The sequence below is a fragment of the Diadema setosum genome, chromosome 9 (genome assembly GCF_964275005.1).
Source record: "Diadema setosum chromosome 9, eeDiaSeto1, whole genome shotgun sequence".
Lineage (NCBI taxonomy): Eukaryota > Metazoa > Echinodermata > Echinoidea > Diadematoida > Diadematidae > Diadema > Diadema setosum.
In genome coordinates, this window is record NC_092693.1 from 8183727 (window position 1) to 8200904 (window position 17178).

At 39.5% G+C, this 17178-nt stretch overlaps 1 protein-coding gene across 1 annotated transcript; it reads right to left on the bottom strand.

Annotated features, from left to right (window-relative positions):
• Nucleotides 1-6222: 6222 nt before the first annotated feature.
• Nucleotides 6223-14373, bottom strand: LOC140233438 (NFX1-type zinc finger-containing protein 1-like). Its single transcript, XM_072313549.1, has 5 exons — nt 14138-14373; nt 12292-13631; nt 8838-12243; nt 8246-8360; nt 6223-7218 (listed from the first exon to the last, which is right to left on the bottom strand). Exons 1-5 carry the CDS (start codon nt 14371-14373, stop codon nt 6223-6225), a joined length of 6093 nt encoding a protein of 2030 aa, XP_072169650.1.
• Nucleotides 14374-17178: the final 2805 nt, after the last annotated feature.

Below are 17178 nucleotides of genomic sequence, written 5' to 3' on the forward strand. Positions count from 1 at the left end.
ATGCTAGCATAATATGTGTTATACGCTCAATATAAGAAAGTTGGCCGAACTGATAGCATTGCTTGTGTGCTTGATTTCATATTCGCATAGTATGTATCATAGGCATTTTTATTTCAAATGTCGTTATTTCATGGGGTGTTGAAAGTTTGGTTGGTTTGGCTTGATTTATTGTTTTATTTAACAATGTTTAAGAAAACCGACATACACACACAACAGAAAGGTAACTCCCCTAATATAATGTCACTTTTTAACAAAAAAAAAAAAGTCTTAAGCAAAATTATTCGCAGGGGTATTGCTACACTTATTGACTAACTTCTATATGAAAAATAATGACAGTGGTCTTTACACGAATGACCTTACATCCACGACAATGGTCACTTTTCAAAAGTCACAAAAGTTACTTTGTGGGGTATGTGGAACATTCTGCTTCTGGTGGATGTTTCAGTGGTGTTGCTATTTTACATTTCATTGTGCCACCCCTCCCTTATTCAACCTCGCGGAATACAAAATATATACGATTTGCGAGTAAAAGAAGGGCAAATGCGCAAAATAAAGAGAAAGAAAGTGAAAAAGTCGATCCCGATCAACACGATTAAGAAGCACGATTAGATAAGACTTGCTGCGTTTTGATACGATCCAAGACAATCTGATGCGATGATCACGATCAAAAATTAATCGTGTTAATCGTAGAAAATTTTTGAACCGTCCAAAAATATTCTACGATTAACGCGATTGCCACGATTGACCTCAAGATATGATACAATCTAATACAATCTGATATGATCACCATGATTGCTTCACGATTAAGACCACGATTTCAATCGTGGCGCCAATCGTGATAGTGGGAACTCCGCTTTACCAAAATCAATCCCTGAGTTTATCAATGTGTTATCACACACTTTACTTGGTCTTATCAAAATTGGTCAACAATGGCAGAAGTTACGATGATGAAAGGTTTCGGGTTTGTTTGTTTGTTTGTTCGTTTTCTTTTTACGAAGCAGTGATATTGGTCGCTCTTTCCTAAAATGATCATACCCTCGCCAAGCGATTTGTGCAATGATACAAGATCATTGCCAGTCATGTTCGATACAATTGAATCTTTATAATGAACTCGACGTTTGACTAATTTAGCATTACATGCTCCAGTAAACGTGGTACAACATACTACCGGATAGTTTTGGTTTGAATTAAGGGATGGTATCTTCTTCTTGAAAAAAAAAAATCCAACAACAACACGAAACTGAGACGTGGGTGCAGGCATGTGAAGACTTCAATACTGACAGTCACAATAACACTTTGATATTTCATGAAATGAGGCAAGGCATGCATATCGACTGTCAACACACAAAGAGCAACTTTTGTTCAATAACAATGCAAGGACATTGGTAACAATGCCAACGCGCATCTCGAGTAGGTTTGCTTTTGCATTCATGGGTGGATAATTATCATCTTTATCGTTGTTTCGTGCGCACTGCAAATTGGAAATACCCACGTATGGCGGTGGGATCTCATGTTCCGTTACGGTTGCTACAACCATAGGTTATCATAGAGCAGTAAAGAGAGCGGGGTTATCTACTTGTACTTTTCTCTTTGTGCAAACTAAAATAACACAAAACGATAAAAGGTTAAACGTCAAAGGGCAAACGTCACAGACTAACTGCTGCTCATACACATTCTCTCTCTCACATGCACACAAACACACACCCACACGCACACACAAAAATATTCATATATTGTTATAACATGATACGTTTATTCCGGGGCTAAATTGAACATCCGTTTTGCGTACGTTGATGTAAAAATTCTTTTATGTAAATGTATGAATATGTAATGAGTCGCGGTTTGTAATATTTATGATGAAATCACAAGGGACATTGAAATGTATTTCGCACTGGCTATTGCATTAAATCTGCTTACAGCGACCACCTCTTATAATGACCACATATCGTGCTTTCCTTGAGCGGCTTGACTGTGCTAATTATGTAGGTAGAGAGAGAAAAAACATTGTATTGTTTAGTATCAAAACATGATGTGCCCACTAGAGTTTTATGCAAGATCAATTCAAAACTGAATATTAAAAACAACATACACTGTAGTTCGTTGTCCTAACGACTAGTGACATTTGGACGAGGGGGGGGGGGGCGGGGGTGAGACATAACCTCTAAGCATTATAACTGAGTCATTCGTACATTAACGACGACTCGTACGTGGCACTGCACTCGAAGATCGGTTAAGCAGAAGACGCAAACAATTATATAGGGAAAATTTTGAATTTTAATGAGTGAGTGGTATTACGATGATCAGAATAGATTAAAAGATGTCAGGCATTGAAAAATAAGTTGTCATTGTCCAAATACCACAGACCTAACAATTACTAACATGCTATCAAACTGTCATATGGTTACTCAAACACCTCTGTCTATAAGGAAAAATGGGTATACCAAATCTAGTCACTCAAGGATTTCACTTCTCTTGTCTTTATTTGTAAATTCATTTTAACAAGGTACCAGGGTCACAGAATTTCAAAAAGGAAATATCTTTAAACAGTGCTTTGATGAGCTACGGTCAAGGGTACTCATACATTTAGTACACGTACACGTACACGTACACGTACACGTACACGTACACGTACACATACACGTTCACGTACTGTACACGTATACACCATACGCACAGACATACACACAATACCAATAGCTACGGAAAACCAAATTGATCACTCGCAATGTCGTGAATGCATATACGATACCCATCACATTTTTTTAATCATTATCAGTACCTGTCAAAGATGAAACTCGCACAATAATTTTAACAAAAATGATGCAGTTCAAACATCAACCCTGACTAAACAGAAAAAATTATATACAATTAAAAGCAAAAAAAAAAAAAAAAAACACATATAGATGTAACGAATGTGGGGTTTTTCCCAATACTAAATATTTAAAACAATGCGAAGCAAATTTTGTTATGGTCATAAAATTGACATGGATTTATTGATATAAATGTATCAGAATGATCTCTGTAAAGATCATGCTCTCTGATATCAGTTAATGATACTGACCGAAAGTATGTTTACAATTGCATCTATACCTGTATTACGTCATATTCAAACGAGAAGAGAGCGGGAAATGTGATCGGTGAATGCAAAACAAGTATTCTGAAGGCTGATGATTTTATAGATTTGCAAGTAAAATAATACAATTTGATACTAAAGATGAAAGAATCCTATGCATTAAAAGCAAACAAACAAACGGCAAACGTTCAGGCCGAATCTTGTGTAAACAAGATGCGTAAAACGAGATCAAGACATGTGAGTATGACTGTTACCATTCTCCATTCCTCTTTAATGTGGCACTAACTACAAAACCACATTTCATTTTGATTATATCTTTAGTCTTGTGATAAGTGTTTATCACAATTAGCATTACCAACGTTAACTGTTAATTATATGTGTAGTGCATCAACAACAACTTTAACTTACACACGACTCTCAATCAAATTGGAAGAGTCTGTTACTGCCGAATGTGTTGTTGACTCAAATGATTCTGCACACTTCCGATACGAAAAACTTGATACTAGTAGACAAACTCTGAAACACTGTAAACAAATACATGTTCACAAGGAAACCAGACACTAAAGTAATATAAAAGGTTACAAAAATACAAGCACAAATAGAATAGCGGAATGATAAACAAGAGAAGATGATGTATGAATAGGAAATGTACATTAATGGGCTACAAACTCTCTCATCAGCCTTAATGAGTTAATTCACAATCGTCTTTCAGTTGTCTTTGCTCCATCCGCTTCTGAGAAACAAGGATTATAGGAATGGCCTACTAAAATAATCGTTATGCGTTGATAAATGTATTTACAAAATTCTCCACATGATAACTAAACAGTGTAAAAATAAGCAAGTATCATCAATGTTGCCATGATATCTATCCGTTTTGTATGTCTGACACAGATGGAAAGAACCATAATTATCATAACTTGCTTTAGCTAATACAGTCTGAAAGCATCCTCGCAGTCATTCATTTTTTTCCAACTTCAAAATAAGAATTGCGCGTGTGAGCACACTTTCTTACTATTAAAATACGCTGAGTTTGAAGAATAGAGCTCAATACAATAAAATACATGTATCTGAGCCTGTATGCAGATTCGGAATACTTTTTAAATCACAGAAATGAAATATTTCATAAACATATTTCAGAATAATAAATGGAAACACTTTGACGCATGGATCTATCATTTGGACATCACACATATTGGTCAACACATATGCAGAGTAACGATGTCAAGATACTATATCAATGATTAGATCGTTTCAACTGCCAATGACTGCCTACATTATACTTGGCCCTAAGTTAAATATACTGCTGTAAGGTTCTCCTTGCTTTATGATAATGGTTACAGCCTAGATGTAAGAAATTCAGCATGAATAACAGTTATCACGAATTTCAAATGCATACAGTGATTCACTAGCATGCGGACCTACTTACAATATTTGGGTATTGTTGATCTCCTATTGCATACTAGCCTTAACGTTGTGACTTACAAAGAGTAATTATTCATAATTGAAGATAATGGTTTGTGGTTTGAATAGATGACAGCGATCATCTCAGTCTTATCATCTATTTCTGTTCTTACTAGTATTAAAACAATGATGACATTCTTGTAACCATTACATGTGATGCTCCTTCTTTGATTCCATCTTCATCAATATTATATAAATATATATAATGTATACATATGTCTATATACCAATAATTATTGGCAATTACAAGTGTATTATTAAATAATGACAAGTTAAGATCAGAGCAAATATTATGAATCCAAGTGAAAACTGTGGTAACTCGGATGAAAATTACAGTTGAACAGGATGTGACATAATGTCCGTGCACACCAGTACATGGAAGTTATGACAATATACACTGTATTCTAAGAAAAGCTATACAGCATTGCGAACTGTCGATAGTTTAGCCACAAAAAGTTTCTGAGATACAAAATTATAACTTTGATTTTGCATATTAACATTCATTATATAGATCAATTTTAGCTGCAATCATCACTTTGACAATAATTGTTGGGGACAAGGCAGGAATGAATATAAATGCTTGAGATCATACTCCCAACAGATACAACGAGAAACAACCGAACATGTCGCTATTCGATAAAATAATGTCTCTCCCCGACCTTAAACTGAGTGCGTCACTAATTAAAAGTGCACGGCATATTCTCTGTACAAGCCAGGGCTCAAATGTCATTAAAATATAGAAACTCATTATTACATTTAATCAACAATAAGATGTTTAAAAGTTAGTAAGCAATATCTATTTTGCAGGGGTTCATCGTGAGCGCTCATGTTCAATTGACTATGCATTGCTCATATACGCTGATACTACAAATTCTGTGTCAGACTTCCGCAAACATTGGCATATGTTGACATTGGAACGTGTGCATTTACATCTATACCGAGACAGGCATGTACAGTCTTTAAAAATAGATACACCGACATATAAACGCAGATCTCTCTTCCATTAGAAGGATGTAACGTAGAAAAAATGTCTGCACATGTAGCACCCAAATTAATTGCCAAGTCACGAGCTCGGTGTGTTATATAACACATAAGGCACGCCAAGGAATCTCAAATACTAATGCACTTTGCATGGTATTTACACGTACTTCCGTATTAGAAGACAATATTCACAATAATTACTAATCACAAATTAATAGAAAAATGCTGCCGAAGAGTCCTATTTAGCGATGTCAGCAGACATCAACTTCCATTCATTCATACAGTCATTTTTTTTTTCAACAGAAACATAGCTATTCTTTTTAAAAGAAATTGAGAGCATAAATTGACACTTCAATGTACAATAAACGGAATTTTACAGAAGTGTTCAGGCACTATAGACAATACAGTAAGTCTACAAGCGGAGCAATGTGACATAATGATAAACAATTTTGCATACACGAAAAGCAAAACTGTTACGAATGCAAATCGCCAGTTCCACAGATTATTGAATCAATTGAAACAGGTTGTTTCTGAATTAAAATTTGACTGCAGGTGCCAATACCAAAGACTTAAGGTAGTGTTCCATCAGCATTTCACCTGAAGGAAAGAGGGAAAAAAGATCTCTTCCGTGTTCATTGCTACAAATATACTGCGACAAAAATCATAATATTTTCTGGCAACTCTGTGAATCTAAACAGAGTCCCAATTCATCGTCCTCGACCACGACCACGACCACGACCCCTACCTCGTCCTCGTCCTCGCCCCCGTCCCCTCCCACGACCTCTTTGCCCACGACCTCGGTCTCGGCCTTGGCCTCGATCGTGATCAGGCCCTTCTCTACTAGCCTCTCTCCTCTCTCTTTCTTCTCTCTCCCTCTCTCTCTTTTCACTGTCGCATGCTGGGCAGATGTTTGGAGCGCCCTCACTGCTCCTCAGTACGTGGCCCACCGGACACTGCCTCCAGACATCTAGATGATTCGACACCTGTTCGGGAATGTCACTTATAGAATGGTTTGCTGACCGAGGAAGTCCATTCCTCCGGTATAGCTTGGTCAGAAGCTGATCGGCTAATCTCCACTGTTCGTTCTCAAAGCGGGTTTCGGATATCAAAATGGATACGAGTTGCTCCATTTGAGAAGTTTCCTTCACTCCCTTGATAAATAGCCCCAGAGTCTCTGTGAGCATGACTTGCTTTTTCAGTTCAGTCTCCACGTCATGGATCTGCTGCTCGGTTAGCTCGACAACGTCTCCGGTCAGAAATTCTTCAACCTCATCAGCACTGGCTTGAAGCGCCCTCTCCAAGATTTCAAAAATTTCAGCATCCTCTACCTCGTTGCATTTCATGTGAGTTCTGAGTTTGCGAATGAATGAACCGCTGCAAGATTGTACGCGACTTATCATTTTAACCCGGAAGCACATGCCTTTTCTATGATCTACTGTCATGCGTTGAAGGTCTTTTGCCCACCTCAGCAGATGTGACGAGTTTTTAGTTCGAACAGGGATGTGTCTCCCCTCCCTGGTTAGAGGCTGACGGATCATGCTGTCGATCTTCCTAGTTGTTTGAGCCACCTCATTCTCGAGCATTGCGCCCTCCTCTTGTGATTTCTCAACAGCACAACGCAGACTCTTTCGATAGGTGTGCAGGAGCGAGCCGTATCGCCGACTGACCTTTATTAGTTTACCACATCTGGGACATGAAGGTACCTTCAAGAAAAACATTGGAAATAACCATGCTTTGATTAATAAATCTGCAAATTCTAGAATATCGTCTTATACACAAATCGTACCCATACCATTTGTATCATGAAGGATACTCATTTAAATTTTGACAGAATCACCCTCCCTAAAAAAACAATCTCAAAGATACCTTCTGAGACGGATGGTAAAATTATACATATATACAAATATATAATATATACACATAAACACACACATATATATATGTATATATATACATTTGTAAGATGACACTAGGCTTAATGTAAACGCCAATAGCCTTCATAAAGAAGAATGCACAGCATGATAGATTTATCATGAACTTTTAAACGCCAGCAAGAGGCCAGAGGAACAAGTTGTATCATGATCAATGTGACTGAATATATTATATGCACTGTATATATATATATATATATATATATATGAAGAGTTTGTTTGCAAAAACCGATAAGTCCATATTTGTCAAATGGAGATATTTGCGATTAAAGGTCCAGAAAAATAAAGAGAATAATAAGAACATTTTTGCTTCTTTTCACCATAACTTCAAAAATGTACCCTTATGTGTAGTGACCAATATATCATTTAAAAGGTATGATTTTGTATTTTATGACAAATACCGTACTTCAAAATCTTCAAAAATGGACTTATCGGTTTTTGCAAACAAACTCTTCATATATATATATACTATAAAGAGTTCTGTATCTCTACTGATTATTGGATAAAAACATCTTTGATTTGTGTAAAAGAGAGATACGCTGGTATTCATAAGAACTGTAAGTTTGACGATGCATGAAGGTGTTAGAATTTAGAAAATAATGTTGTCTGTATATACCTAATTTCTTCATCACCCTCTCTCTATAAAGCCTTGACATCGAACGGTGTAATTGTTTGAAAGTTAATTACAAGTGAAGTTGGAAGTATTTAGTGAAACCATGGAAACGCATGGTATCGTCAAATCATTACTATTGTTACGGTTACGTCCTGGCATTTGGAATAAATCAATATCAGTTTTTACCACTATCTTGTTGATCTGTGGCAGTAAGGTTTGCATCTTCTCTTTCCGATATCCAAGTTTTTTATCCAGTTCGTTCACCTCGAAGACGTGACCGCAGTCCTCAAGTTGCACATATCTTTAACAATTAAAACAAAAACAAAATATGATGTCACATAATTATATGATATTCATATTCGATCACCGACATGATGGCGAGTCGACGGTATAAGCACAGCTTAATCCTGGATCCTGCATTACAGCAATAATAATAATGACTATCAATGGAAAAGCCAGATTGTATAAAACCGTATGATTATTTATTGCAAACATGATTCGATCTTTTCAATGCTCAGATTGAACTTCACAAAAACAAAGTAACAATTAACATCACAGTTTATATTGCATTCGTGTGATTTCACAATGGTTGTGAATGTTCCATGTACGATTATTGTAACTTCTTACAAATTAAAGTGTTTACACGTTTATGAGACTGTCACTCAAGTTGATGACTTCATCATGCTGCTGGGATTATATCTGAAGCACAGTGGGGCAGAATTACATGCATTTAGCACTAGACTTGTAAGAAGTTAGAAGTAAATAATAATCTATTTACCGTGAAAGGCCGGGGTTTTCTGTTCCGAAAAAGCGTTGTTCCAGCTCAGCCTTGTCACATACTCTACATGTCTTCGGGCATATTTCTCCACACAGACCGATGCAGGGATGTCCACATTTTTTCTTCTTACGACAAGGCTGGTCACATGGAGGTCTATCACAGGGTTCGCAACATAGCATAGAGCAAGTGAAGTGTTGACATTTCCAGTTGCATCGTTTCGTACAGAGGTCACATGGTTCATTGCATGGATGACGACATTGGCCATGACGACATTTCTGTTGACACCTCTGTTGACACCACGAACATGGCTTCCCACACTGTTGTGTACACTTGTGTCCACAAATCAGCATCTTCTGACAAGGTTCTGTGCAAGGCAAATGGAAACGTCCTCTATTACACTCCCCACACGTGCCCTTGCAAGTGTGCCCACAACGCAACTGTGCATCACACTTAACCTTGCATGCGCTCGGTGTGTCAGAGCATTTGACTGTCACTTTGTGCCTACATGGCCAGTCATCTCGGGTTATCATCTCTTCACATGTCTTCGTACAGGGCTTTCCGCATTTACCTCGACATTTGTGACCACATGGAAGTACTTTCAGGCATTCTGAGGTGCACACTACATCCCCTGGGTCTTTCGAACACTTAACCATTTTAGTGTGACCACATAGAAGTTTCTTCGATACAAGTTGCTGACATTGACTCTTGGCGCAGCATTTCTCCTCCACCTCGTGCCCACAGGAGAGAAGCTTCTTTGTCAGGACCTCACACACGATACTACAAATATCGATATGACATTCAAGAGTACGCATATGTCCACATAGAAGAGTTTGCTCTATTTCATGGTAACATGTTATTTCACTTGGATCCTTGTGGCACTCTTCAAGGCAGTTGTGACCACAATTCAATGTCTTCTCTACGATTTCTCTGCACTTGCCGCGCTTACAGCACTTTTCTATTTTGGTGTGGCCACAGCCCAGCTGCCTTTTGACGATGATCTCACACGACAAATGTAGATAATCTGGGCTTTCATGACAAGGGAGGATGTGCGTGTGAGAACATAGTAGAGTCTTTTCGACAGCCTCTTTACATATGATATCATATATGCTCTGCCCACATGGCGCTTGGCATGAGTGCGAGCAAGGTAGTAGCTTCGTAATGATCACAGGGCAGCTAGTGGGACAAGGCTCGGAGCATACGTTCGGGCAAGTATGATTGTTACTGCAGATGGTCTTGAGACACGGTGCTTCACATTGGTACAAAACATGATCTCTGTCGGTAGGGTGACAAAGTTGGCGACACACATGTCCGCATTCTAGCCTAGCCTCACATGGCTTGCTACAGCCTCCATTGGGGACCCTTTCAAAGTCCTTTGCTGTTTTTACTGCACTCTGCTGGTCAGGGTGGTTTACACATTGCAGCTGCAATGACTCCCCGATGTTGTCGGTTTCCTTCAGGTCCTCCACAATCCCTTTCCACAATTCACTGTGCTCAGCGAACATGGTGAAGTTACCGATGCAGAACATGCCTTTCTTTGCCCTTGACAAGGAGACACACAGCCGATTTGAAATTCCAAGAAAGCCAATCTTACCATCATCGTTGCTCCGTACGAAGGAAACGAGAATGATGTCATTCTCTTCTCCTTGGTAATTATCAATGGAAGTCACCTTCACTCCTTGAAACTTCTCGCGCTCCATCAGTTGCTTGAAGTGAAGAAGCTGACCCGTGTATGCTGTCAGAATGGTAATCTGATTGTTCTCATATCCCTGCTGAATGAAATAATAACACAGAGTAACCAGGAACTTCGCTTCATGCACATTGAAATGACTTTGAATGTCCTCAATACACTCCTGTGGTTGTGCGTGATCAATGAAGAACATATTCTTGGTTACACCTTGGATGTTCTCAAATTCCTTCACCGAGTCATGGTCATCAAGAACATCGTAGAAGTGTTTTCTCATGATGTCCGCAATCTGAGGGCGCATTCGATGTTGAAGTTGTAGCTGAGTGTAGGGGAATCCATTGTTGATCAGTCGTTCAAACAGGGAAATGTCCAAGTGATATTTTTTTGCCAGCATGTAGACGTTTGGCTTTGGTCTGAGTTGTTGATGGTCACCTATAAGAATGAGTTGTTTGCAAGAAGAATGAAGGGCAGTTATGATGTGAGCCTCAAGCACTTCTGCAGCTTCCTCAACAACCACAATCTTTGGTCTCACTCTCTGAAGCACTTGCTGATTGCTGGCAGCCGCAGTTGTGGTCATGCCAATGATGGTAGCGTCTCGGAGCACTTGAACCTTCTCTATGTCTTTAGCTTCTTCTAGTTGTAAGCACAGTTGCTTGTACTTGTTCTCGTATGCTGGCAGACGCGTTCGAAGATCTGCGATGTACCTGCCAAGCCATACATGATACAGTGCCCATCTTTGATTTGGAGATATTCGCCATACATCAAGAATTTTGTCAATGGAAGTTGGATCAATTCTATCTCTTCCAAGCAACTTCTGGGCAACGTAATTCCTGAGAGCATGATCCCGACGATTTGTAAGATGAGAGAGATCGAGACCTAGGAAAGGGACGTCGTCCTCAATGTCACCCATTTCTGTCTCAAAGTCTTCTTCAATCATGCGCTCTGCCTCTATGAAGTCCCTTTCCTGCTCAATGTCTATTGAAGTGTTGTCGGCTTGTGTCGATTGTTCCGTTTCTTCAGTTACCTCCTCCTCCTCTTCATTTGCGTCGGGTGTAGTAGGTCCTTGCATCCAGTCAGAGTCACTCTGACACTCACAAAGAAGCCATTCCACCATCCATGATTCAACCCTCTTCATGTTGGAAAGTCTGAGGAGACTGTAGTAATGCGTCCACGTCATAAAGGGACCTAGTTCATTCTCGTTGACGATCCCCGCTCTAGCTCCCGCCAGTCGCGCTTGCGTTCGCTCCACAATAACCTTTGCCTTATCGACTTCCTTTCTGAGATGTCTGACTCTTCGATCAACATTGTCTTCCTGGTTTCCTGCAGGGTTCGCAGGGTTCAATCTTTTGTTACAGCCAAGTCGTCTATTGAGGTTGTACTGCTGGAGTGCTTCGCTTTTACTTCGGCTACCAACTCTTATAATACCTACTCGAAGGAACTGGAGAATGCCTTCTAGGAATTGATCAAGGGCGTGGTTTGTATAGCACACCAAGAGAATGGGACCAGGATCCTCTTGAGTACACCACAAATGCATGTTCTGAACAAGGATGTGAACGATCTTGAGACCAATATATGTCTTGCCAGTTCCTGGCGGACCCTGAATAACGGAGAGTTCGTTAGTGAGTGCTGTCTTCACTGCCTCAAGTTGTGATGGGTCAAGTTTGACATCATTGACATTCGGCCAAGCATCATCATTCGTGACTTCAATTCTTCCCCCCAAGCCTCGCTTTAATGCAAGAAGCGAGCGAATACTTGGTCTTTCCCCCAAGCCTCGCTGTAATGCAAGTAGCGAGCGAATACTTGGTCTGTCTTCAAACAGTGGGGATATGTCCATTTTCTCGTATGCAGTTTGCTCCGGTGATTCATCAGAGTCTATCCGTAGATATACAGGCACATTTACATTTTCACTGAGTCCGAGGGTATATCTCGCAAGGGGCAAGGAAGTGGATGACATTCGCTGAAGTCCCTGCAAAACCGGACGATAAGCTTCAAAGAAGACTGCAGATTCTGCCATGACAAACGTTCTTTCTAACAGACAGGAAGCGTCTTCTCGGTCGACCAAATGAACAGCAACACGTCCTTTTTCCAGTTCTCCTACATCTCTTTTGGCCACTGTTCCAAACAAAAATGTTCGGAAGTCATCACTGGAAAGTAGAACTAGAGACCCAAACATGAGTCTCTTAGATGTTTGCCATCGAACTCTTGGTAGAGTCTTGAAGGAGATACAATGGGAGACTCCCGAAGAATCGCGAATAGATTGAACAAAGCGCACTTCTTCATATATTCGAATATCATGAAGTCTAGGCCTCTTGTTGGGATGCGCTCTTTTGAAGGCGAGGTATTCTGATATACCTACACGTAACGGATAGATGAAATCTTCCTTGAGAAGTCTAAACTGCACGTCCAAGTAGTGGTCTCCATCCGCATAAACGCCTCTCGTGATATGTGGCCGAAGGAATGGTTGATACCCTGCCTCAAGTTCTCTTGCGGTAGGAAGAATGGCTTGCTTGCGAAAGTCGTCCGGAGGAGGATTCCTATGAACACGATCCATTTGACGTTTTTTGTCCTTCTCCTTTTCAAGGGCATCGATTTGGTTCGATACATCGGTCTTGATAGGCTCCAGATGCCGAAACAGATCTGGATATACTTCTTTAAATCCTCCCACGGCATCTACCAGCAGAGTGAAGGGAACCTTGACATCTGCCACTCGACTCGGCAAACTCTGTAGCATCGTTTTGAACACGATGAAGACGTCCGTAAGGAGAGTTTGTATATCATCGACAGATTCGTCTGCCACCGTTCTTAGCCTGATGAGATGGGACGGGAGATGAAGTGTAAGCAGTTTTGAGTCCGACACCAAGGTGAGTAGCATGGTGACTGTATGATCTGCACCAATGGTTCCACAGATATATGCCAAACTCCGCCATATAAGCCTCTGCCTCTCCCCATCGATCCTTGATTCATTGAGACCGGCTTCTACACATCCCTTGAGTGAACTCAGCTCCACCGCTGCCTCGGAAGGATCTTTATGAAGGATGTCCTGCAGAAATTTAGAGCTTATTGGTCGAAAGTTTTGATGCTGATGCCGTTGGCTCCCGCTTGAACGAGTACTAGGTCTAAATAGAAGTGAACAACAAACAAGCATTGACAAGTTTTTCATGCTACATACTGTAATATTTACCGACAACTCTCAAAAAGATAATAATCTGCCCTTAAGCAATTTTGAATAACAATGACTGAATTCATGAACAAAATTTACATCAGAAAATGTGGTTAAACGTCTGATGCAAGTTTCAAAATGTGTGTATGAAACACTGAGAAAGAAAATGGAAAAAAATATGTACGTGAAAAATACGTGCATAGAATTTCATGGTTGCGCATACGAAGAATAAGGTGTAGATCTACTCTGCTTTGATCAAAATGATATATCAGTTGTCACTTTGTCATAGTTTTACCCTTCTTTCTTCTTCTTCCCCTTCTTGTTCATAAGGAGACATCCTTCAACTGAAACGCATCGAGTTCTTTAGTCATTGCAGGTCGTTTAACTTTCTTAACAAAAATAAACTTTTCGCTTTGCTCAATGAAAGAATGCGGCGAAAACATAACAAAAATTTACCTGACAGAGTCATGTCTTGTACCATGACCTCGACTACCACGAGTGGAGTGTGGTGCCCCCCTCCTGGGACCATCCGCACCTCCCTGTTCCTCTTGTGGTCCCCGAACCCCAAAACGGAGGGCATCTGGATGTCTTCCTCCTCGTTCAGTCTCTTCAAAGACCCTTCCACCTTGTCGTCTACCTATTCTCCCTCCGCCTCGTCCCCCACCGTAATTGGCGTTTCGTGGACTCGCCATTACTGGAAAATGAGGTTCACACGTAAACATGATTTATCTTAAAGATAATATAAAGTTTTGGTATTACCTCAAAAGTTTCCCTGAATTTCCTTGTCTTAGTTTGTGTTTCAGGTTAAAGTACCTTTCATATAGCTAACACTGTGAGACTTACTCGCCCCAAATGGTGTGTTAGTAATCATGCAATAATGGTTTCGTACCAGAGCCGCCGCCGTACGGCGGCGAGGTAGTACACGTATTGTACGAAACCATTATTGCATGATAACTGCGACCAGCAGCGTGCAGCCCCATACGCATAAAAGCTAACTGCAACCAGCAGCCCCATACGCATAGCTAAACGGGGCTTCGCATTGTAGCTTACAGGATCATGACAGATTTAGTATCGCGGGTAAATATCAACTTAAAATCCATAAATTTCTTCATTTTGAAGACTTACCACTTAAGTTGAAGTATTGAAAACAGGCTTCGGGCAACGTTTGGTTTTGCCAATAGTCCCTTTCTGTTCGAATTGATGACTGAATGTGACTCGGTCGAGAGGACCTTGGGAGAGCTACACTGAATTGACGGCCAGCGCATGCGCACACAAACATCTTATCCGTTCATGGATTTGAAATTTGTTCGGATGTGATGTGTGCGTATGCGCTGGCCGTAGTAATCAGTGTATGTAGCTCTCCCAAGGTCCTCTCGACAGAGTCACATTCAGTCATCAATTTGAACAGAAAGGGACTATTGGCAGAACCAAACGTTGCCCGAAGCCTGTTTTCAAGACTTCAACTTAATTTGTAAGTCTTCAAATTGAAGAATTTTTTTGAATTTTAAGTTGATATTAACCCGCGATACTAAATCTGTCATGATCCTGAATGCTACAATGCGAAGCCCCATTACGCTATGCGTATGGGGCTGCTGGTCGCAGTTAATTGCATGATCACTAAGAAATGAGAGCACTTTGGGGCAAGTAAGTCTCACAGTGTTAGTTATATGAAAGGTACTTTAACCTGAAACACGGAAATTCAGGGAAACTTTTGAGGTACCAAAACTTTTTATTATCTTTAAGCCGGACTTGACAACGAGCTCAACGCTACATAGTTTAGGGCCTACTTCAAAATAAAAATATCCTTACCTCTTGACCGAGTATCTTTGAAATCTATAATAATCATCAATTACGTCAACAATATGAGAGGATTCCATGGCCCGAAATTGATAGGGTTTAATTCATGAGGAAATTTTAGGCCTGTGCGGGGATTGAGAGAGCGGGAGAGATTGAATTTTCGTACGGGGTGAATCTCTTCCTATGTATTACATAAAATTACTGCGAATCCTGTGCTTCGCAAGACCACCAAAAATTTCGTCCATAGTGGCCATTTGTAAAGCAAGATCTCCTTCAAGAAAAGAAAAAAGCAAAACAAATACCCCAAACCATATGTGTGTGTGCGAGTGTTTGTGTGAGTGTGCGTGTGTATGTGAGTGTGTTTCATTTGGAAAGCGTTCCTGTATGGGGACGTGAGTGTGTTTTTAATTCGGAAATTTATCAGTTGACTCCACTCAAGAAGAGATTCGTACACACATGACACACTACATGTAGATGGGTTTCGTTTTCTCTGCAGGTCCATTCTTCTGTTGCTAATTAGCGGAGAATAAGTATGTGTTTATTAAGATTTTGATACTCATTAAGGCAATACCACAAACATTCCCAGCTATTAGGTAAAAATCGTATGTCAGTTCAATTCACATCGGAGAGAAATTGTTCAAGTTTAGAGTTAGACTTAGTGAACGAGTAAACTCATGAAACTTAATAATTTTACTTCAATCAGTTGACTTTCTTTGTTTCATCCCATGGACGTCAGTTCAGAGATTTGATGTATTATAACAAGAAGAAACGAGAAACTTTTCATCTATTGTATTAAACTGGAATTTTTTTTTACGGGCTTTCGCAAAAGTATTTAATGATTTCATAAATAACATGCATGAGATGTCCTTCATTTTGCAACTAAATGTGATGTAATAAATGCAGTACAAGTTGTTCCTGTCCTTTGCTGTATTAGGTCAATACGCCTTTTTTATTCATTAACAAAATTAACGAAACACTAACCTCAGCCATTCTGCTTTTCGCACTGGATGATGTATTTACTGAGAAACAATTTCTTTTATTTGCGTTTGAAATATATAATGACAAACATCTAGTATTTTCAGTGAGAGGAGAAAAAACATAAGAATATCCTACTACGTATTCGTATTTATTTTTCTTTTCTCTGGAGATTTTATCAAGGAAAACGTCAGCAATTACTAAGAATGATTCAGGTATATCATTTGGTTGTCTGTACAAGAGTCCAAATATTGTGTTTTTGATTTAGCATTTATCATAATCTATCAGTTCTAAAGATATATTTCTTGCACCTTCATCGTGTTTATCCGACCTCAACTTATAATATTTGAGTCTTTCGAGCCAAGAAATTTGTACCTCGGAATATGACATATACGTGGGGAATATTATGATTCAACAGTTCTTCCATGAGAGCAATCATTATTTTTTTTTTAAAGGGTCGGAATGAAAATAACTTCTTTCTTTCACCAGAGGAAGGAACATATTAAAAACAAACAAATACATGAACATTCGGAAACGATTACAAACATATCAGTAAAACAGTGAAAAAAAAACGCAAAAATTGAATGACAACTATACGTATTATAGGTTAAAATGTATGCTATGGTAGGTAGCAGCCACAAAGGAAATGCCCCTTATTTTCAGCCGACCTAAGATTATTCATTCAATTTTAATTATCTAATGCGTTCAATGGAAAATAAAACGTA